Here is a 22281-nt window from a genome sequence, read left to right on the forward strand (position 1 = left end):
ACCACTGTGCCCCCTCCCAGCTACTGGAAAAAAAATTAATTCTTTCCTGGCCAGAACCAGGACAGTTCCACTGCCAGAACTATCTGCTAGAACACGCAAGGTATTAATTTCACCTTTAGTTTAATTTATAAAATACCTTTGGGATATAACCAGACACATTTTTTGTATTTTATACATCTAATGTACATCAGGTTGAAGATTTCAAAATCCAAGCATGTCCTTCAGGCATGTCAGTCTCAAAGGCATTCCAGGAATGACAGTCACACCTCAGAGTAGGCTGAGGACTTCAGAAGACACCATCTTAGACACTTCAACAAGCCATCTGTCTTTAAAAATGAGGCTTTTTTCATGCTTTCATTAGACACAATTTGAAGAGGCAAAACTGGTCTTTTTGAAGACCCACAAAGAAAAAACTGAAACTGAAAAAACTTGAAAAGGAATATCCTGAGGTGTCTGTGTCCTGCCCTGAAACTGAAGGGTTACACAGGACACACAGCCCAGCTCAAACACCCCACATGCTTTACCACTGTAATGTACACTGAAAACTGTGACCTCTTCCATCCTTGCAGGTGATTGTCAGGATTTCAGCTGTTGACAAGGATGAAACATCTCCCAGAGGCTTCTTCAGATACTCGCTGGCCACAGAAGACAGCAACTTCTCCCTGATTGAGAACTACGGTAGTGTGTCCCTGCAATGCCTTCCTCAGCTGCCAGAGCAGGACCCCAGGGCTCAGGGAACAAAAGCTGCAGCACTGACCTGTGGCTGGTCTAGCTGAGCTAATTAACTCTATTTTAAAAGGCTCAAATACTAAAAAAAAGTATGTTTGATGAAACCAAAGTTTCACTGGGTTCCCAAAAGGCTGGCACTGTGTAAGGGGAAGAGGCTGACTGGTAATGTGTGAGGACAGTCTGGTGGAGATTATCACCTAATGGGGTGTCCTTTCTTCTTCCAGACAACACAGCTAACATCACTGTCAAATACGGGCAGTTCAATCGGGAACTTGCCAAATTCCACTACCTGCCTGTGCTCATCTCAGACAATGGTGACCCTGACCTCACCAGCACAAACACCCTGCTCATCAGTGTCTGCAAGTGCAACGAGAAAGGCAACTTCACCTTCTGTGAGGAGAGGGCAAAGCAGGTTGGCGTCAGCATACAAGCACTGGTGGCAATTTTTATCTGCATCTTCACAATCATTGGTGAGTATCTGACTTTTGGAATGTTCTCTGCAGCACAGTGTGAGGATGTTTTGTTCTTTCTTTAGCTGAGATCTACAAAAGCTGTGTGGCTATGGAATGGTCACAAAGCCAGGAATGCTGTACCTATTTGATTCATCTCATGTGCTCTTCCTCTCTGGCCTGTTTGAACAGCTTCAGCTGCAAAGCTGCTCACTCCTCTAGACAGGCTATTGCACACATGTATAATATACTTGATTTACTGGTACCAGCCTCATACACAGCTATAAAACAGGAAATTTGGGCTGGGGCAATAACAACAGGATTCCTGGTTCCTATGGCAGGAACTAGTCTGGAAACCCTTGAAGCAGTACAGTGAACATAAATACATTTATAACAAATCAGCAGACCAGTACCTGTTTGCTGCATTTGAAATCTATCAGAGAAGGCTGAGCACCTTTTCCTTGCCTGAGAACTGGCCTGTTTTGCAAGTACCACATAAGCAGCATCTGATGCTTGGCATTAAGAGTTCAAGGCAGGTGTTGATTCAATGACCTTGAGACACCATGCACTTGTACTTGTGATTCCAGCTCAAGAGTCAGGGGGACAATCTCTGTCCAGACTGAACTCCTTCAACAAATCCTTAAATAGAAATTTTTAAAATAAATATATGTTAAAAAAACACTCAAAAAAAAAAAAACCCCGAAAACTTCAGACTACGTTACGTATCTTAAATGCAATTTGTTTTAGTGCCTTACTTCTCTATTCACACGTGCTCATCTAAGCTTCCTTTGCAGTGATTGCGTTGCTGATTCTGCTGAGAAGGAGGCACAAGAAGGACCTGAGTGGGCTGGGGAGGAGCGTGGCAGAGATCCACGAGCAGCTGGTGACCTACGACGAGGAGGGCGGTGGTGAGATGGACACCACCAGCTACGACGTGTCCGTGCTCAACTCTGTCCGCAAGAACGGCCTCAAGGCAGAGCCCGCTCCCTCTCCCTATGCACAGGTCCAGAAACCTCCTGGGAACATCACCCCTGGAGCTGGGGGCATGGAGATGATGATTGAGGTGAAGAAGGATGAGGCTGACAATGACAGGGATTTGCTGCCCTACGACACCCTGCACATCTACGGCTACGAAGGCGCCGAGTCCATCGCGGAGTCCCTCAGCTCCCTGGGCTCGGGCTCCTCAGACTCAGACATTGACTATGACTTTCTCAATGACTGGGGACCCAGGTTCAAGATGTTAGCTGAGCTGTATGGATCAGAACCAAGTGAAGATTTTGTGTATTAAGCTCAAACTAGCCATGAGTTTTCTCCCTCCCGCTACAGATAGACACCAGAGACTGCCAGTGGCCAAAGAGGAACTCACAGCTCTTCCCTCAAGGATTTCAAACAGGCATGGAAAAAACCTGCAGTAGCATTAAAAAGACACACAGAGATCACCTATATTAACTTCCCCCAGCCCTACTGTCCTCACTAACAATCATTTTTTGCCCCAAAATTCCTGCTCACTGATCTGCTCAAGTCTTCCAGAACACACCTCCTTGCACCCTCTTCCCCATTTCTCCAGGTTTTGTCCCCAGTTTCTCCCTTAATCCTCTCCTCCTGTATTGTTCCCATCCACATGCATCCAAGGTCACCCTCCACTGGGACAGAGAGCTCAGTGCCATTGGGAATGGATGTTTTAGCCCCCCTGGATCTCCAGCTGGCTGCTGTGCCTGCCCCTCTTGCAACATCTTTATTGATATTCCACACTTATGCTCACCCAGCAGAAGAGAGGAGGAACATATGGTCTATCACTTAGTATTAGAAATTATTCCATCACTTTCAAAAAGAAGCATTGTTTTTTCCTTATTTCCCTTCTATTAATTATTTTTGCTTTATAGTTTTCTACTACATCTACGAGTTACTCAAGATAAAATTAGACAGGATTTTTAGACGCACAATCTGGTTTCATCTGTCATTTTTAACAGCCTGATGACAATTTCAGGCACATTTCTGGCATGCTAGAATTTGCTCTAGCTAGCAGCAAAATTGTTTTTTCTCTCTGTAAATAGGATCTCAGTGTTACTCAATGGAACATGTCCTGCAGGGCAGGAAATGTGGAGATCAGGGGAATGTCAAGACTCCAACACTGTAAATCTCTCTAGATGGAAATACAGGTCTCTCTAGATTTCTAAAGAGGTTGAATAGGGGGTTTATTCAATATTATTAAAGCAATAGCATTTTTTCAGGGACAAAAAAAGAAGGGCCTCATTACTGTGAAACTGTTGTGCTTTTTTTCTAAGCAGGTACTGTAAAAGGAGTTTTTTCCACCTAGGAAAATACTGTAGACTCCCATACCAAGATGCTACACACCAACACACTGGGCTGCTTAAAAGCACCACAAATGTAAGGCAGGTTTGGAGCTGCAGCCACCATGTCCCTGGAAAGGGACTGTGCTCAGCTTCCACCTGTGAAGAGCCACAGAATGACCAGAATGAAACTTCCCACACTGGAAGGGACCCAGCCAAACACCTTTTGGGAACAGCAGGTCCCTTGGGACCACGGCCTGTCTCTGGCTTCCAGCACTGCAGAGTCCTGGTGCCTCCAACAGGAACAGAGCCCTACTACACAGATCCTCCACTGTGCAGGGTCTGTGCTGGAGCTGTATGTATTAGTTTAGTTGATTTGATTATTTAAATCTGGTAGCTAACCAAATAATACTAAATACTTTTTTTTTTCCTTAAACAAGTATAGTGGAACCTCGCAAATTTGCTTTTTACTTGTTCACATCATCTCCAATTCACACTATTCACATTCCCTTCCCCTGAAAGGTTTCCTTGGCAGGAAATAACAATGCACAATCCTGGTCTCACACTGCTCCTCACTGCTGTAAAAAGTCCAATGCAATACTTGGCTGGACATTAATACAACATCAACAATGTAATCACTCAAATTTTCAAATATGAACTAAAGGAAAACTGAGAAGAATTCTGTCCATTGGGCAAATCAGCCTTAGAACCTATCCTTTGTTTTTAAAAAGTACATTTTGGGGTGACTGCCTTGGTTTTATTTTGAATGGGCTCATTGTGTTTTGTTTAATCCAGCCAGCAGTATGTGCTCTAGGGGTTCCACATATTTGTGTATTATAAAGAATGCTAACTAATAACACTTACAGTTTAAGGGTTTTGTCAGTACCTGTGGTATTGGCTATCAGCAGGTAAAGTTAGTTAGGAAATTATTTAGTGCAGTAGGTCAAGTACTTTGGTAGGTATCAGCCAGATTCTGTTACTTGGAATTGCTGTTTTTAAGTCTGATTTTTTTTTTTAAAGTTATTTTAAGGAACACTGTATCCATTTCCAATGTATATGATGTTTGCACTGGACATTTTCTTTTTATACTCCTGTACTGTATTATGTTGTTTTTTTACTACATAAAAGCCAATCTCGAGTTTGGATTTTCTGTGCATTAATGAGCTCCACTCAGCAGACAACATCAGGGTTTGTGCCACAGTGAGCCCAGCCATGAACACCCCCCAAGGGAGCCCAGCCTAGGCACCAACTCACCCATTTTCCCCCTCTCCTGGCACAGCTGCTGGCACAGAACAGCCCCAGCAGGGCAGGCTGGACCCTGTGGGACCCTGCAGGCCCCATCCCAGCCCCAGCAGAGCTTTGGGGTGCCAGCAGCCGGGAATCAGCGTGGCCAGGAGCCACCCCGAGCCCCTGCCCTGCTCTCCTGCCCCCTGTGAGAGGCTGACACAGCCCCGGAGCAGGGCAGCCCCAGGGGATTCGGGAACGGGATCAACGGGGCCGAGCCTGCCCGGCCCCTCCCTGTCCTGCTGCCCCACACTGCAGCAGGGTGCAGAACCTGAGCAGAACCTGTGCAGAACCTGTGCAGAACCTGAACAGAACCTGAGCAGAACCTGAACCTGAGCAGAACCTGAGCAGAACCTGAGCAGAACCTGAACCTGTGCAGAACCTGAACAGAACCTGTGCAGAACCTGAGCAGAACCTGAGCAGAACCTGAACCTGTGCAGAACTGAGCAGAACCTGTGCAGAACCTGTGCAGAACCTCTGCAGAACCTGAACCTGTGCAGAACTGAGCAGAACCTGTGCAGAACCTGAACCTGTGCAGAACTGAGCAGAACCTGTGCAGAACCTGTGCAGAACCTGTGCAGAACCTGAACCTGAACAGAACCTGTGCAGAACCTGTGCAGAACTTGAACCTATGCAGAACCTGAACAGAACCTGTGCAGAACCTGTGCAGAACCTGTGCAGAACCTGAACCTGTGCAGAACCTGAACAGAACCTGTGCAGAACCTGTGCAGAACCTGTGCAGAACCTGAACCTGTGCAGAACCTGAACCTGTGCAGAACCTGTGCAGAACCTGAACCTGAACAGAACCTGTGCAGAACCTGAACCTGTGCAGAACCTGAACAGAACCTGTGCAGAACCTGTGCAGAACCTGAACCTCTGCAGAACCTGGACCTGTGCAGAACCTGAACCTGTGCAGAACCTGGACCTGTGCAGAACCTGTGCAGAACCAGAACCTGTGCAGAACTGAGCAGAACCTGAACCCGTGCAGAACCTCTGCAGAACCTGAACCTGTGCAGAGCCTCTGCAGAACCTGAACAGAACCTGAACCTGTGCAGAACACTCTGGGGCACAGAAGACCCTCCAGCTTCCTCAGGACAGACACAACACATCGGTGCCAGAAATTAAAACCACCCCTAAATTTGCAGCTTTAGGCAGCACAGCTCCCCACCTTCTCTTTTTGCTGCTGCTAATGACTACCCCAGTATATTCCCAAGATTAATCTAGGGCTTTACAAAAGATCACATCCATTTTCCCCAGATAGGGCACTTATAATTTACAGAGCCCGGAATAAAGCAAAAAAGTTCAATTCCTTCACTGCTAATTGCCATGAGCAAACACCAGATCAAACACACTTTAGCACAAGTTGTATTAAAAACACAATAGATGTGCTAATTATCTTATAATGAAATGCATTTTTCCATAGAAAGAATTTGATTAAACAGCTACTTGCAACTTGTGGGAGAGAATCTCACAAAGGTTTTCATTATTCATTTAATTAATATGCACTTTAATCTCTTATCCCTAAAAATATATCATAAATTATTATTTTATTACATTCAGATCCAGAAGTTCATGCCATTTAATAAAGGGTTTTTTACTCCCACCCCATTAGAACTTTTTATGAAGCAATGGCTTGTGATGAGAATCCTTGATATGTATCAAAGCAGCCACGAAAAGCTGTTTGAATGTGAACACCTGGCACACAGTGGCACATCCCAGGTAGGGCAGGTGAGCCAAGGTCCCCTTATCAAGGCAAATTTACACCAGTCAGAGAAAGAAAGAACAATTCTATGATTTATTATCCTATTGCAGTCCAGTGCTGCTGCAACAGCAAGCCCAGTGAAAACAGAAGGATTGGTTACCAGAGGAAAATCAAATAACCATTTCTGAGCTCTTTTTCTTCAAGTGCATTCTTCCTTTCCTCCTTTCAGCCCCAAGGGCTTGGGACAGCCCCAGGCTGGCAGTGACCCCTGCCCTGCCCAGGAGTTGTCACCCTGCCAGGGCTGCCTGCAAAGCCTCCCTGCTTTCTGGAGCTCAGGGTTCAGGGTACAGATCCACCTCTATACATTTATTTTACATCTTTTCACTCCCTAGCGTATGTCACATGCAGGGAAAATGCTCTGGTGGCAGTAAATATGGTGATGTACTCTCTTATTTGGTCAGAACTAATAGTTACACTCATTATATTTCAGGTGGGGTTAGGACTAAAATAAATAATCTTCATCCTTTCTGACCTATTCTCCCTTTTTTTTTTTTTTAATAAATGTTTCAAGTTAGAGAGAGTAAGAAATAAAACTCTTCACAAACTTTCTGGGATGAAATACATCACCAAGGTGATATCTTTCTCATTGAAATCTTCCCATTTCACAATCTTAGTGTACCACAAGTCATGAAGTCCTACCAGGAAATGAATAAGAGTCTGATCAGATCACAGTGGAAGATTTAGATTGAATCTTGTCCATAGAAAAAAACACAGCAGTAAACAAAACACCAAAGACATTCTTTCAGGCTGCATCAGAAAATAAGGAAAATAAAACAATACCAGAAAAATGCTTTTATGAGCAATAAACATGCACAGATCTTTGCTGACCTCTCTCACCTTCCTGACTTTGTTCCTGCCTGACCTAAAGGAAAAGGGAAAACCAGCAGTTCCTTCCACTTATCCTCAGTGAGGAGCTGTCCCACCTGCTTCCCCTCAGGACTCCCTCAATTCATCCAGTTAACCCCTTCATCAATGCCACAATCAGTCAGAAATTTCTGCAATTCTTTGATTCCTCATTAAAAAAGGAAAACCAGTGCTCTGGGTGAAGGCACCAGAACAAAGCAGGACAGAGCTCCTGGGCAGACACATCCAGCAAACACAACCCCAGTGAGGTTTGCCAAGAGGTCAGAAACAGCTGGGCTGCAAATGGTCCCAGGAGCTCTGGTGGCAGCCCCAGGAGCCCAAAGCCTGGCCTGCAATGCTGCTCCAAAGCAGAGCATCCCCACATGGGGAGGGCCAAAGGCAGCCCCAGGAGCCCCCTCTGCTCTGCGCCACGGATGGGGACAGCGCTGGCACCACGAACTGCCCTGGGCACTGCACAGAGCCTGAAACATGAACTGCCCTGCACAGAGAGCCTGAAACATGAACTGCCCTGCCCTGCACAGAGAGCCTGAAACACGAACTGCCCTGCACTGCACAGAGAGCCTGAAACACAAACTGCCCTGCACTGCACAGAGAGCCTGAAACACGAACTGCCCTGCACTGCACAGAGCCTGAAACACGAACTGCCCTGCACTGGGCACTGCACAGAGAGCCTAAACACGAACTGCCCTGCACTGCAGAGAGCCTGAAACATGAACTGCCCTGCACTGGGCACTGCACAGAGCCTGAAACACAAACTGCCCTGCACTGGGCACTGCAAAGAGCCTGAAACATGAACTGCCCTGCACTGCACAGAGCCTGAAACACGAACTGCCCTGCACTGCACAGAGAGCCTGAAACACGAACTGCCCTGCACAGAGAGCCTGAAACATGAACTGTCCTGCACTGCAAAGAGCCTGAAACACGAACTGCCCTGAACTGGGCACTGCAAAGAGCCTAAAGACGAACTGCCCTGCACTGGGCACTGCAAAGAGCCTGAAACATGAACTGTCCTGCACTGCAAAGAGCCTGAAACACGAACTGCCCTGCACTGGGACACTGCACAGAGCCTGAAACATGAACTACCCTGCACAAGGAGCCTGAAACACGAACTGCCCTGCACTGGGCACTGCAAAGAGCCTGAAACACGAACTGCCCTGCACTGGGCACTGCAAAGAGCCTAAACACGAACTGTCCTGCACTGCAAAGAGCTTGAAACACGAACTGCCCTGCACAGAGAGCCTGAAACACGAACTGCCCTGCACTGGGCACTGCACAGAGCCTGAAACACAATTGCCAGTTCCAGCGTTCAAATATGGCTTTTCTAAACAGCTGTCCAGGCTTCCCTCTTGCCTCTCCCCCCTAAAATTCAGAGCAAACCCCAAAATGTCAAAGGCCTGAGCTGCACTTGGTGTGTCCCATAGCACTGATGTGTGGAACCCCTGGCACTTCAGGGAACCTGAGCCTTGTCCCTGCTCTCAGCACCGATACCCTGCCCTTTATCCGGTGATCCCGATCCTGGCCCCAGGACACTCCCTGTACCCCATGTCCTGCTCTCAGCATCAGGACACTGCCCTCTGTCCCGTGTCCCTGCCCTCGGACCCGGGACGCTGCCCTTTATCCCGTATCTCTGCTCCCGGGACACTGCTCTCTATTCTTTATCCCTGCACCCCGCACACTGCCCTTTATTCCCTTTATTCCCTTTATTCCCTTTTCCTGTTTTATCCCGACCCGATCCGCGTCCCCGCCGCAGCAGCGCGGGCTGCAGTGACCGCCAGTGGCCGCCAGGTGGTGCCCGAGGGCAGCGCTGGGCACGGCCGCGCTGGGGCTGCCCGATGGATCCGCCATGGAATCCCCATGGATCCCAATGGATTCCTGATGGATGCCCGATGGATCTCCCATGGATCCCCCATGGATTCCTGATGGAATCCCCATGGATACACAATAAAACCCCCATGGATTCCCGATGGATTCACAATGGATTCCTGATGGAATCCCCATGGATTCATGATAAATCCCCCATGGATTCCTGATGGATTCCGATGGATTCCGATGGATTCCTGATGGATCCCCCATGGATTCCGCATTGATTCACAATGGATCCCCCATGGAATCCCCATGGATCCCCCATGGATCCCCCATGGATTCCTGATGGAATCCCCATGGATGCACGATAAAACCCCCATGGATTCCTGATGGATTCCTGATGTAATCCTGATAGATTCACGATAAATCTCCCATGGATTTGTGATGGAATCCCCATGGATTCACAATAAATCCCCCATGGATTCCCAATGTATCCCCCATGGATCGCAATGGATCCCCTATGGATTCCCAAAGGATTCCCCATGGATTTCCAATGGATCTCCCATGGATCCCCGGTGGACCCCTCAGGAATCCCCAATGGAGCCCTCATGGATCCCCCATGGATGCCTGCTGCATTCCCACTGCTGCCCACTCCCCTCCCCTGTGTGCCACCTCACACCGACCATGGTCAGTGAAATCAGTGATGCCCCAAAGGTCATTCCATCCATTCATTCTTTAGCGCTGACTCCACAAGAATTCCCAGACATTTGTGGAAGCCAGGGAGGCTGCAAGGCTTGGATTTCTGCAGGAAAAGGCTGTGATTCGTTCAGGCAGCAGTTCTGGAGGGCATGGAGGGCAAGGAAGGGCTCTGGGGAGGAGGATGCCATCTCCAGATGCCTCCTTCAATCAGCCTCAATCCAGACCATCCTCCCTGGGGCACGTTTTCCAGGAGGAGTCAGCACCAAATCCTGCTGCTTTGTCACAAGACACTGCACTCTGGTTTGGGTGATTTGGAAATAGGATGTCCGACCCTATTTCTCTAGAATATTCTCTTTCCAAACCAAACTACAACTACTGAAGAGGATTTTCTGAAGCAACACCAAATAATTTTTATCTTCAGTGACTCTTGGTTCTGTTTTGCCATGAATGAGAACATTTGTTTACAGGCACACACCTTATCCACTAGTTACAATTCATTAATTATTTCTGTGTTATAACCATGCAGCAAAACTTTCCCAAGTAGCCACAGAAACAAACCAGTAACAAAAATGTACCAGGAATCTTCCAGTGATCACCTAAAAGTTGGAAGTATTCACAGAAATCCTGTCACACAATTACAGATTAGTAACTGCCTGCAAATCAAAGACTTCTTGCAAGTGGATCCAGTTCAGCAAGTCAATCAGCCTCCATCCTCTCTCCTGCCCCTCCTCTGCACAGATTCCTGCAGATCCAGCAGCTCTGCCAAGAGAGAGCACAGTGGGAGAGGCTGGCTCTGCCTTTGGGATCCACATCCCCTGCAGATCATCAGGACCAACTGCAGCTGGTCAGCCACAAAGAACAACAGCAAACACCCAGGTCAGCTTAAGATCTGTTTGTGACATTTCACTGGGCTAAGATAAGGACAAAGGTGACAAATTAAGTGTTTGTGCACACTGACAACATGTCCCAAACAGCCCTGGACTGCAAGCAGGATGCAAAGGGAGGAGGAAAGAGAAACAGCAGCAGGTGAATTTAAAATGCTATTTCTCCCTCTGACCCAAAAATTCTGCTGTACACAAGTAGCAAATTCCCTGTGAGCAGAGCCAGCCTGGAGGGACACAGCTGCCCCATTGCTCACAGCAGCTGAGCCACCTCAGCCTGCTCAGCCCACACCTCTGCTGCCCCACAGACCCCATCCTGCCCCCACAGAGTGTCCAGGGCCTGGTGACCAGCACCCTGACCAGACCACACCCTGACCAGATCCCACCCTGACCAGATCCCACCCTGACAGATCCCACCCTGCCAGATCCCACCCTGACAGATCCCACCCCTGCCCAGATCCCACCCTGACCAGACCACACCCTGCCAGATCCCACCCTGCCCAGATCCCACCCTGACAGATCCCACCCTGCCCAGCTCCCACCCTGCCCAGCTCCCACCCTGCCCAGATCCCACCCTGACCCAATCCCACCCTGACCCGCTCCCACCCTGACCCAATCCCACCCTGACCCAATCCCACCCTGCCCAGATCCCACCCTGCCAGCTCCCACCCTGACCCAATCCCACCCTGCCCAGCTCCCACCCTGCCAGGTCCCCTCTCCAAAGGAGCAGCTGCCAGCAGTGAGGGTCCCCCCAGAGCTGCTGTCCTGGCACAGTGACAGCACAGGTGACACCTCCAGCCTGGCCAGCAGGTCCTGCTGGCAGCCTGGGCTTGCTCCAAGGCCACCAAGGACAGGTTCTCTGCACACACCCCCTGCAGCTGGGCTTTGCCATGCCTTGGAGCACAGCCTTGCTGGCTGAGGAATTCCTGCTGGAGCAGGAGGGAGGATGGATAATGATGCATAATGTGAGTGTGTGACACAGCTGGGGAGGACAAGAAGCTCTCCTCTGTATCACCAGCTGGAAAAGAGCCATCCACGTGGACACTGAAAGTGCCCAAATGTCACTGCTGGCTGCTCCAGCTCTGGGGCTGGGTGGGCTCCCACTCCTGCAGCATTTTGCCCTTGCAGACACAAGCAGGGCCCTGCTCTCCATGGAATTCCGAGCCTGGGAATGACCTGAGCTCCACAATTGCAGCCAGGTGAGGACACAGAGCAGCAAAATCCACAGCCTTTGTGACCAGTGCAGCCAGGACAAGGCTCAGATGGCCATGGCCAGTCCTGCTAGAACTCAACAGCAAGTGCCAGCACCAGCAGAAGCCAGGTTAGCAGGGATCCACCACAAAACTCAACTGTGGGGAAAAGCTGGCACCAAGGAATACACCTGGAAAGCCAAGGGATAAACACTGGGCAGTGAGAAATGCCAGGTGGCATGCTGGCAAAAAAAACCCATTTTGTTACTCTGTTTACTTGGCAATGCCCACTGTCAGCAGCCTGAGAAATCCCAACTTGAAGAGCCTCAGATCTGCCCCTCAGGGCCTGCCTGGATCTGGCAAAACTGCTGCTCAAGCCAGGCAGAGAAATCACTTGGAGGAGGTGCAAAGCATTAAACCCTCCCTGAAGGGCCATGAAAGAACAGCCAGGCCCTCTTCTTCCTTCACTGGAAGAGCTTTGAGTTAGCTGGAAACATTAGTGATTCTCTTCAATCCTGGTAAAACCATCTCCACAATTAATTCCTTCCTATAAATAGGTGATTAAGCATTAACCCTAATCAGAACTGGGCTTCTTGGATTTCATCACCATTTCTGGATTTTTGTGCACAGTTGTCACAGCAGGCCCCTGGCCAGGTAATAATCAGCATTGACTCCATGATTCACAGAAGGCTGATCAATCCCTTTATTATATATCATTATTAAGAAACCCATTGCTTCTATAGGCAGTTACAATACACCTGGACCTAACTGGTCCTTCGATCAAAACCCATCACCATTGGCTAATTAAGAAGCCACCCTTTGGTAAACAAATCTCCATAACACATTCCACATGTGCACAGCACCAGGTGTTGAGGTAAGAATTGTTTCTCATTCTTTTCTCTGCTCCTCACAGCCTTTCCCAGAACAATGCCTGGGAAAGTTGTGTTTCTGTGACCAGAGAGCTGCTGCCACCCACCCTGAGCCAAGCACTCGGGCAGGGCTGTGTGTGACCCCTCTGCTGTCACATCAGTCCCTCCTGAGGGCAGTGGAAGCACACACAGCCTTCCAGGAGAGGGGATCTGGCAGAACATTAACTGGTGACCAAAGTGACTATGCCAAGCTGGTCACCTTTGGTATTTTAGGAGGCAATTAGGCCCTATGAACACCATGCACTAAGGAAGCCTGCTGGCAAGAGCAGAGCTCAGGGCCTGTACCCTCACTGGGACACAGACTTCCTTCCCATCTCAGGTACATCATGAGGCCAATTTTTGCTTTTTCACATCAAGTCTTCAAAGTGGGATTCCCTTCTGAAAGGCCCTTCCCCTTCCTGTGCCACAGGAGCCACACAGACACACTGCAAGGCTTAGTTAACACACACCAATGCATCCTGAATAAGGAATTTCTCTTACATTCACTCATTTTACAGATGAAATTTTTAGTACCACTCATCATTTTAAAGCAATTTCCAGGCACAAGAGAATTTTGCAAAAGATCTACAAAAATCTGTAAGTAAGACATGCTCCCCTGCCCATATTTACAGCTCTGCATGGCATGTACAGCATTATTCCACTGCAATTAACAGAGAACCTGCAGCACCTCACAGGTCCCTGTGACCAAGGGTGAGGGGTAACACTTCACATCAGGGAGTGTTAAAACACGGCAGTCAAACACACATCTGGAAGTTAAAATTACTGTCTTAGGCATTTATAATCCATGACATAGCCACAAAGAGTATTTGCAGCAGAAAACACTGGTGGGAAATAAAGTGTTCTTTTTATGAGATGCTAAACATATGAACAACACACCTCATGTGGCTCTGTATGGGATTGAAAAATATTTACTTTTAGTCAAGGGATCCAAGTCTCAGTGCCTTTTCACTCCTTTGATTCTGCCTCTAAGAATTATGTTTATCTTTGCCATTTGTAGTACTCACATCAGACCTTTAGTGCAGCTGCCCAAATCAGCCTTTTTCAAACCACAATAAATAACCAACTCTCACCTGTTTTTCTTGTATAACTAAGAGTATATTTTTTTAATTTCTACCCACCTCTGATGTTCTCAGTCACCAGGTTCAGAGGCCTTCTGTGATTTTCCTGACCTCCTCTGAGCACAGCACAACTACTTCATCCTGCAGGAATAAGTCTCTTAGTGAACTCAAAAATATGTGTTGGTTACTGGTGTTCAGATGCAAGGACAGTCTGCAAGGAGTCCACATGGCCACAGGCCTCTGGAATAAATACAAATTTATAAATATAGAACTCTACACAGCTCTGATCTGAACAGGGCTCCACCATTAGGAGAGCAGTTTCACATCATGATGTTTGGACAAATGTTAAATCACAGCACAGCACATTGCAAGCAACAAATGAAGATCTAAAAGCTGAGTTATAGGGCCCTGAAGATGGGTTAGACCCAGAAATGCTGGTGGAAGCTGAATTACAGAGATCCTGCTGTATGGAGCTCTGCTGGGCAAGCAGTTCCAGTCCTTTCAAGAATGCTTTGCTGCAATGGGAACAGCCTGAGCTGCAATAGCAGGTTTGCAACACAGAGAACATTACAGCAGCTGATCTTATTCCTTCCAATAAACTCATTTCAAAAGATTTTTTTCTGCTGATCCATATCATTTGCCCTCGTCTCTAGAGAGAACAAATGCCTTTTTTCTGCCATTTTCAGTTAGCTGTGATTTTCAGATTCAGCTTGGAGCAGCTTCATTCAATATCAAATAAGTTTTTTTTCACATATTTCATTTATTTGAAGAAACTGAGGGTTTCCGACTGAATGCTGTGCATGTGATTGCACTGCACCTAGGAAACTCTTCCCTTGCTAAGTATCAAAAAGCTGCAACATTTACCCTACCAAGGAGCCTGAGAAAATGGAACTCCCACCAGATCTTTCCACAGAAGCAGCCAAAGGAAGGAAGAAGTCAGAATGAGTGGGGGGCATCAGGAGAAACACATTTCCCAGCCATGACATCAGGCAGTGGTGTGAGAAACAATGCTCACTTTTAAAATTTCAAAGGTTTATTAGACCTTAACAAAAATACAACAAAAGGACTGAATAAGGGAAAATGACAGCACTGAGAGCATGGAATAAACCACCATGTGCTCATCTACAAAATGGATGTGATGTCTTGTGAAGGCTGACCTGGAACAGAGACTAGACAGAGCTAAAGAATAAAATAGGGATTTATTAAGAGGCCTCCGTGGATCCACCTTGGGCAGCACTACCCAAAATGGCCACAAAAATGGACAACCGGACACGGGGTCTCTCACTTTTATAAGTTTTGGTCCATTTGCATATTGGAGCTAACTGTCCAGTTACAGCTCTATCCATGAAGTCCCATCCTTCTTGTTTTTCTCTCTTCATTCTGCTGTTGTTTGTGCTCTTGGGACTGAGGTCTGGACTGGCTGTCCTTGGTCCCCAGCCAGAGCAGGAATTGTTTTGTCTCCCTACTCTGTGCAGAGAGCTCACCATCCCCTAATATGAAACCTAGAGTAACACACTAAAGCAGAACAGGATCTGAAAAATAGAAAAGCTAAAACCTGAGGCATCAGATGCCCCACCTTTTATACCTCTAGCTCCTCCTAAAGTCTTGTCAGTCGATTCCTTCCTTGCTGTCCAGGGGTGGGATCACTTTCCTACACCTTGATTTGAGGTCAGGTGTTACCATAGTAAGAAACCAACCCTCCCCAAATGCCCAGGGCCATCCCATGAAAACAATGCAAGGGGGAGGACACATTGCAGTAACACAACTGTACATCTACAAAACTTCTCTTAACATACATGTAATGTTCACCCCTTAATTGTGAGAGCCAACCACCTCATTACACATCTATAACAGTGGGAAGACAAAAAAGAATGAGAGTCCTCTCTTCTTAGAGCACAGTTTGTGCTTGCTCAGCTTGGAGTTTGTTATCCTTATCCCACCTTCCCAAACTGGGAACTGTTCCCTCCACACAAACCCCCAGCACCTTTCTCTGCCCTTACACCCCCACCTTTGCCAAACAAGAGCCCAAACCCCTCTTCTTGCACTCTACCCATCCCAATGAACATCAGCAGGTTCCTATCTGAATTAATTAAATCTGCTTTGTTTTTCTACATTCTACAGAAAGAGACACTCCCTGCAGCTGAAAAATGGCAGCAGAGCCACAGGAAACCCTTCCCTCTTTGGCCACATCAGAGCCCCAGAGTCAGTGACAGCAGCACCTGACCAGAGCCTCCCAGCACAGATCTGAGCTGCAGAGAGCAGAGCTTTTCAGTGTCCATCAGCTTTAATGTTCCACTGGACTCATCTTTGAAGGCAAGGCATGATCCAAGCCAATTTGTATTCAAACCTTCCCAACTGTCTGCATTTATCCCCAGCCTCTTAATACCATGTTTCAGTATTAAGACATTTTGTTTTATCCCATCTCTAGCTACAGCTGTTCTAGGATTCTGATTTTTCTCACAAGTAATCCTGTTTTTCACCTAACAGCCTAGAGCTCTATCAAAAAAAAAAAAAGGTGGATTATCAGCTCAACTAATTGCTTATTTTTAATAAAGCATTCTAAAACATAAGTGATGATTGTGGGGCTCTATATATACTTAAGGAGTAAGTAAGGTCAAATCACTTGAATTTTTCTTGACTTAGCAAATACAGCAAAAATAAATTATTCATATAGTAGGTTGTCTCATGTCTTGACACACTTTTTTTTTTTCATTAGCAATTAATTCCACTCAATGGCAGGAAGACAATTTTCATAAACTGATCACTTCAGTGAGGATTTCTCCGTGAATTAATGGGGCTTAGCGGTCTTTATGTAATAAAACTTGAAAAATTGAATGTCAAATGCAAAGGTCTACCTTTCCTGTGCCTTGTGTAAGCTTCTAAAACCATGTGCAATCCCACATAACAATGCCTGGTTTCCCTCTCTCTGGTGCCCATTTCAAGGCCTCCCAGGGAAGCACTGTGCAATTCCCAAACCCAAGTCCACGTTCAGAGCCCCTTGAGGGTGGGTGGACTCTGTAAATAGATCTCTTCACAGCAGCACTAATCCTTTCCCAGCAATAAATTCCCCTTCTTTTCTCCCAACCCCCACAGGGCTGTGTCTCCACCTTTTAAATGCAGCTGAATTTTGGTCTCCAGCGAGGGTAAGATCCACACCCAGCCCCTCATGTGAGGCAGCTAAAGGGAAAAGAAAGGAAGAACGTGTACAGAAAGACATAAGTGCATGGGACACATTTTCATTTTGCTGCCAGTTTGTCGTAGACAGGTAGAAGAATTATAAAAGAAAGACCTTATGAAATCAGACCTCACTCTGCTAAAATTGACACAACTGGCCTGGCATTTCTTCTAAGCGTAGCTAACAAGCAATTTGCAAGTTCCCATGTGAAGCTATTTTGTGAATAAGAAGTTCCTTTAAAACAAAAATCTGTTCTGAGCATGAAAAACAAATTCATCTGTGTAAACAATAAGATTTGGCCCACAAGAATCCAAAAAGGAAAAATGTTAACATATGTAGAGAGAGAAAATTTGAAAGGCATATACAACAGCCCTTACTGACCAATGAACTGAGTTTCACTGTATTGCTGACCAGTTAGGTTTAACACAGTCCCTTCTGATATTTCCTACAAATATGAGCTTTGTGAATAAAGAATTGGCTTTCTGCATGTAGAAAATGGAGTCTCAGCTGATTTATTCCAACACATGGTGACCTCGAAGACGTGATCGATGTGAGAAGAACAGCCTGTCATGAAAGAAGAAGGTGAAACGATCAAAGCTGACCACAGGACTGGGCAGGGAGATGGGATTTAGAGATGGAATATACAAAGTGGGAAAGGAAGATTGCAGCCAGCCGTGAGCACAGCCGAGCACGGTCTGTGTCTGCAGAGAGACCAGACATAGCACATGAACACAACCCCTGCAGCACTGCTGGCTGCAGGACCAGCACAAACAGAGATCCAAGCAGAGAATTTACACAGTAGCAAAAGGCTACAGCTATGGTCAGCTACGGGATCGGCACAGAAAAGCAAAGTCAAGAGACAGCTGGGGGAGCAGAACCCGGGCAGCGAGTGCACGGGGCCACAGACGGCGTGGGACACACAGAAACCAACATAACTGCTGGGGGAAAGCACAGAGAACAAAACTGTGAATCACAGAATGCAAACACAGTCCTGAACCATGGAGGATACGCGGCTGAAAGAGACACGGAAGGTGAGGCAGCCCAAGAGCTGCCCAGGAGAGAGGGGCCCTGTGAGTCGTGGGGACAACAGCTCAAGAGCAGTGGTGAGTCAACAGTCAAGAACCAGAAAGTACGTCTGCTAAGGTGTGGGGAAACAAGTCTCAGAATAGAACTGTGAGAAATGACTGATCACTTTTTAAAATTTTATTAAGCTCTAACAAAAATTATGACAAAAGAACTAAATAAGGAAAAATTACAGTGCTGGGAGCCCCCGTGACTACCAGCCACATCCTCATCTTCAAGATGGATGCTCTGCCTTTTATACTTCTAGCTCCTCCTAAAGCCTTGTCAGTTGACTCCTTCCTTGCCATCCAGGGGTGGAGATCACTTCCTTACATCTTGGTTGGAGGTCAGGTGTTACTATAGTACCAGGCCAACCCTCCTAAATGCCCTGAGTACCAAGGCTATTCCATGATAACAATGCAGGGGGGAGGACATATTACAGTAACTGTACATCTACAAAACTTCTCTTAACATACACCTAATGTTCACCCCTTAATTGTGAGGGCCAACCACCTCATTACTCATCTATAACAGAACCGTGATGTGGAAATGGCACATGGGAGCAGTAACCATGCAGAAACATGCATGTCACAGAATGAAAGCCAAACTCTGAGTTAAAAGAGGTAAAATATGTTGAGAAAAGGAGAGAAAGTATGGTGAGTATGTGCTGATACCTTTGTTACTGTGTTGTGTGGTCCAGGGGCTGGCTCCTGATTTGGCTAATGTATTTAGCGTAACCTGAGCCTACACTGCTCCCAGGACAGTGCCTGTGTGTGTGTCCCTGCGTGCAGGTGCTCGGGAGTGCACAGCCCCTGTGTCAGTCATTTTCCCTTCTATCCCAGGGCCAGACACGGCAGTAGGGGCAGTGGGACTCAAACCTCGTGGAGAAACAAAGAACCAGGAGCCTGGAACCAGAACTTAGTTGTGTGCCCTTGCAAAATTACCTCTGCTGTGATTAAGTTACCCCCCCAGATGGGGCGGACAGGCGGCACAGGCCCGGCCAGCTGCCGCTCTCTGGGGACCTGGGTGACTGTGGGGGTAGCGTGGCAGCCATCTGAGCAGGTCTCGTCCTCCAGCAGAACTTGTAAACTGCAGGACTGGCAGAGGCCAGACAGAATTTTAGTAGCAAAGCTCCTTTCCAGACCCAGAGGCTCCCCTGGGGCTGGGCCCCTCGGTCAGCACTCCCCCATGGAATTCACAGACTCCAGAGCAGAAGAGGAGAGCCACGGGCTCTTTGTGCCTTTCCAGCGTTCTGTATGTTTGTCTTTTGGTATTTTTCCCGCTATGGTGTGCAGTTTTTAGGGTTTGTTTTTATTGCCTTTTCCCCTCCTTTTTTTCAACTGCAAGTGTTGTAGGGGGGGAACAGAGGTGCAGCGGTGCAGGACGGAGCCATGGAGTTTTCCCTTCCCTAGCTGGCAGCAGCAGTGGCACAGGGCAGCTCAGCCCCCCTTCCCCCTCTTTGGGGCAGCACCTGCCCATCACTTGGGACTGGCTGATCTGTATTTAATTGCTATTCATCCATGAGACCTGTTGTAGCTATGAGGTGGTGCAGCAGGCCTCTCCCCACCCTGCCCCAGCATGTGGCTTGGCCACTGCAGCTCTGCTCCATTTTTTTTGGTTTTTTTTCATGAGACACAAACTGGTTTAATTAAAACTGTAAAGGAAAACAATATGCAGGAATAAAAACTCCAGATACATAGCACTTATTAATTATGAAGCTGTTGCTGATCTTGGAAAAGCATTTGAGAATCCATGACCAAATATTCAGCCTTAAATTCTGAGGGAAAGGGAGGGAACGGCCATGACCTACCAAGTCCTTGCACACACTACTGCACATAAAACTGTACTACTTGATATACTTTTCCATGACCTTTTTGTGAATCTCTGATCTTAGAGTATCACTGATGAATCTTTTGTCCTTTTTTGTCTTGTCTATCCCCTTGGCACAGTTCTTGAACACAACATTATCATCATCCCGCCTCCTTTTAACTTTGAAGTTTGCCTGAAGCTGTGCTGGCCCAGTAAGGTTCAGCAGTGTGTTACCACTCAGGATGTTCTCCATCCAAATTCTTTCTTCTTTGGCCTTTTGTGCTTGTTCCTTTGGAGCTTGTTCTTCAGCTCGTTCTCTCTTGATTTTTTTCCAGTTCAGCCAGAAGAGCTGCAGTGTCATCACCATCACTGTCTTCCAAGTCCTCATATTCATCATTTTCATCACTTCATCATCTTCATCAGTAAGAGGATCATCTGCATCAAGATTTGCTGCAGGAATTTGGTCTAGCCGAGGCTTCTTAGACACAGAAGTTGATGTTGTATGTTCTCTAGTTGGTTTGTCTCTGTTCTTTTCTCTTGCAGCAACTCATTCTCTCTCCTCTTCTGTTGGCTCCCTGGCTTCATATTGGCTGTTGTATGGTCTCTTCCTCTCATCTAACTACATGATTTCTTTGATGTGGAGAAGTCAAGCCTCTTCAGCATTTAGAGCCATTTTTAGTTTTTCTTGCTTCTTTTTCTCTTCACCCTCAGTGTCAGAATTTGAGCTCTTGTGCTTCTTTTTTTTTCTCTTTTTGTTTCTCTTGGTGGATCTCCATCGGTGTTTTGGGTTTTGTCATGTGTTCCTTCTCCTCCTCAGGCTGCTCTTCCATTAAACTTGCCTCTGTATTAGCAATTTCTTTCCCAGCTTCTTCTATACAGTAGGAGTATTTGATAAAGGAGTGACAACACTTGTAACCCCACTTGCCTTCTTTCTGGTACAAACCCCAAATGCATGTATGGATGATCTTCACATCCTCTTCCTATTCAGAACAAGCAATAGCTTTCTGCTGTCCTTTGATGACTATTCCATGCCTATAATACTCCACATAATCTTCTGTTTGAGCTAGCAGCACTTCAACTGGGGGGGAGGGGGGCATCTAAATGTTTTTGTCCTCCATACTTCTCTAGGATTCTTTCTTTCATTCTTTCTGCTGAGCCTTGAAATCTTCTTTTTTTACTTTGGAAGATTTATAAAGAAGCTCTAATTTTGTAGGTCCACTTGAAGATGAACTTCAGAGCCTTTGTCTTAAACTCCCAGGCAAAGAGCAGAGTCAGTGCCATGGAAATGGTATCGGCTGTGTAGCAAACAAAGTTGTCACCTGCATAACCAACTTCATCTGGATTCTTGCCTGTATTGGCTTAAGAGTTCTCCCTTATGGCTCTTGTTTTGGGATCATAATAAGCAGAGGTTGGATCCAGATTCCTCAAGTATTTAGCAGTATCTTCCTGAATATGTAAATTTCAGACTGTGATGCATCTTTTAGAGTCAAAGTTCTGCCCAGGCATATCAATGTCATCTGTTTATTTGTCTTCATCTTCACCATTATGATCCCTTTCTGTCTGTGAATTTGATTCCTCTTCTCCCACTGGTGTCTTGGGGACTTCACTTGCCCCAGCTTCCCTGATGCCAACTCCTCCTGAAGCTTCTGGCCTTTCAGTGCACATTTGGCCAAATCAACCCTGGAATATTCCTCAACAATTTTCATGTGCTCCTCTGGGTCATAACCATTCCACCAATCTTGCTTCCCATCATAATCAAACATCAGCTGAGGCTGCACATGTTCATCTGGGGTAATATTCATGTATTTTGCTCCAGCCTTCCTTGGTCTCTCCATGCAGTCTTTCTTTTTGTGTGTCAGTGCCCTGCAGTTCTCACAGGCTGCTTTGCAGTACCTCATGGCCACAGGGTGCTCCTGAACTCCTCATTTATACAATCTCCAGAGGAGTTATACTGCTCCTGCTTCTCTGGCTGAGGTCTCTGATGCTTTATCGTGGGTCCCTTAGAAGGATCTATGCACCATGAGGAGATGTACTGAGGAATATGAGGGTTGATATAATTTCCTTCTTCATCCACTTCAGCAGGTGCATTTCCTAGTTTTCTCTGCTCTTCTAATTCTTTTTCCTCCAATTTTCCTTCATCATCTTCTTCAGTTCCTCCAGGCTCACATCATTTCCCCCTCTGTCTCGGTTTGGAAAGACAGCTAAGGAAGGCAGGAGCCTCCCCTGAAATGGAGACTGTAAACCCTCCTCACCCTTACAAATTACTATAAATTTTAAATTAAGGGGCTCTCAGGCA

General features: G+C 46.8%; 1 protein-coding gene and 1 pseudogene across 2 annotated transcripts in view; one reads left to right on the forward strand and one right to left on the reverse strand.

Annotated features, from left to right (window-relative positions):
- Positions 1-4614, forward strand: part of CDH5 (cadherin 5) — a 29186-nt gene extending 24572 nt beyond the window's left edge. The window contains exons 10-12 of one of the 2 annotated variants that reach the window (XM_071440186.1): positions 570-678; positions 954-1199; positions 1961-4614. In XM_071440186.1, coding sequence (XP_071296287.1) covers positions 570-678; positions 954-1199; positions 1961-2466 — 861 coding nt within the window. In that variant the 3' untranslated portion in view covers positions 2467-4614. The remainder of the gene's footprint in view (positions 1-569; positions 679-953; positions 1200-1960) is intronic. The other variant, XM_071440187.1, reaches the window with a different exon arrangement.
- A 15387-nt stretch (positions 4615-20001) lies between these two features.
- LOC139596573 (spliceosome-associated protein CWC15 homolog pseudogene) lies at positions 20002-21883 on the reverse strand (annotated as a pseudogene).
- Positions 21884-22281: the final 398 nt, after the last annotated feature.

The sequence above is a fragment of the Agelaius tricolor genome, unplaced genomic scaffold, assembly GCF_023055355.1.
Source record: "Agelaius tricolor isolate 1412-34295 unplaced genomic scaffold, bAgeTri1.0.p SCAF_15, whole genome shotgun sequence".
NCBI classification, from domain to species: domain Eukaryota; kingdom Metazoa; phylum Chordata; class Aves; order Passeriformes; family Icteridae; genus Agelaius; species Agelaius tricolor.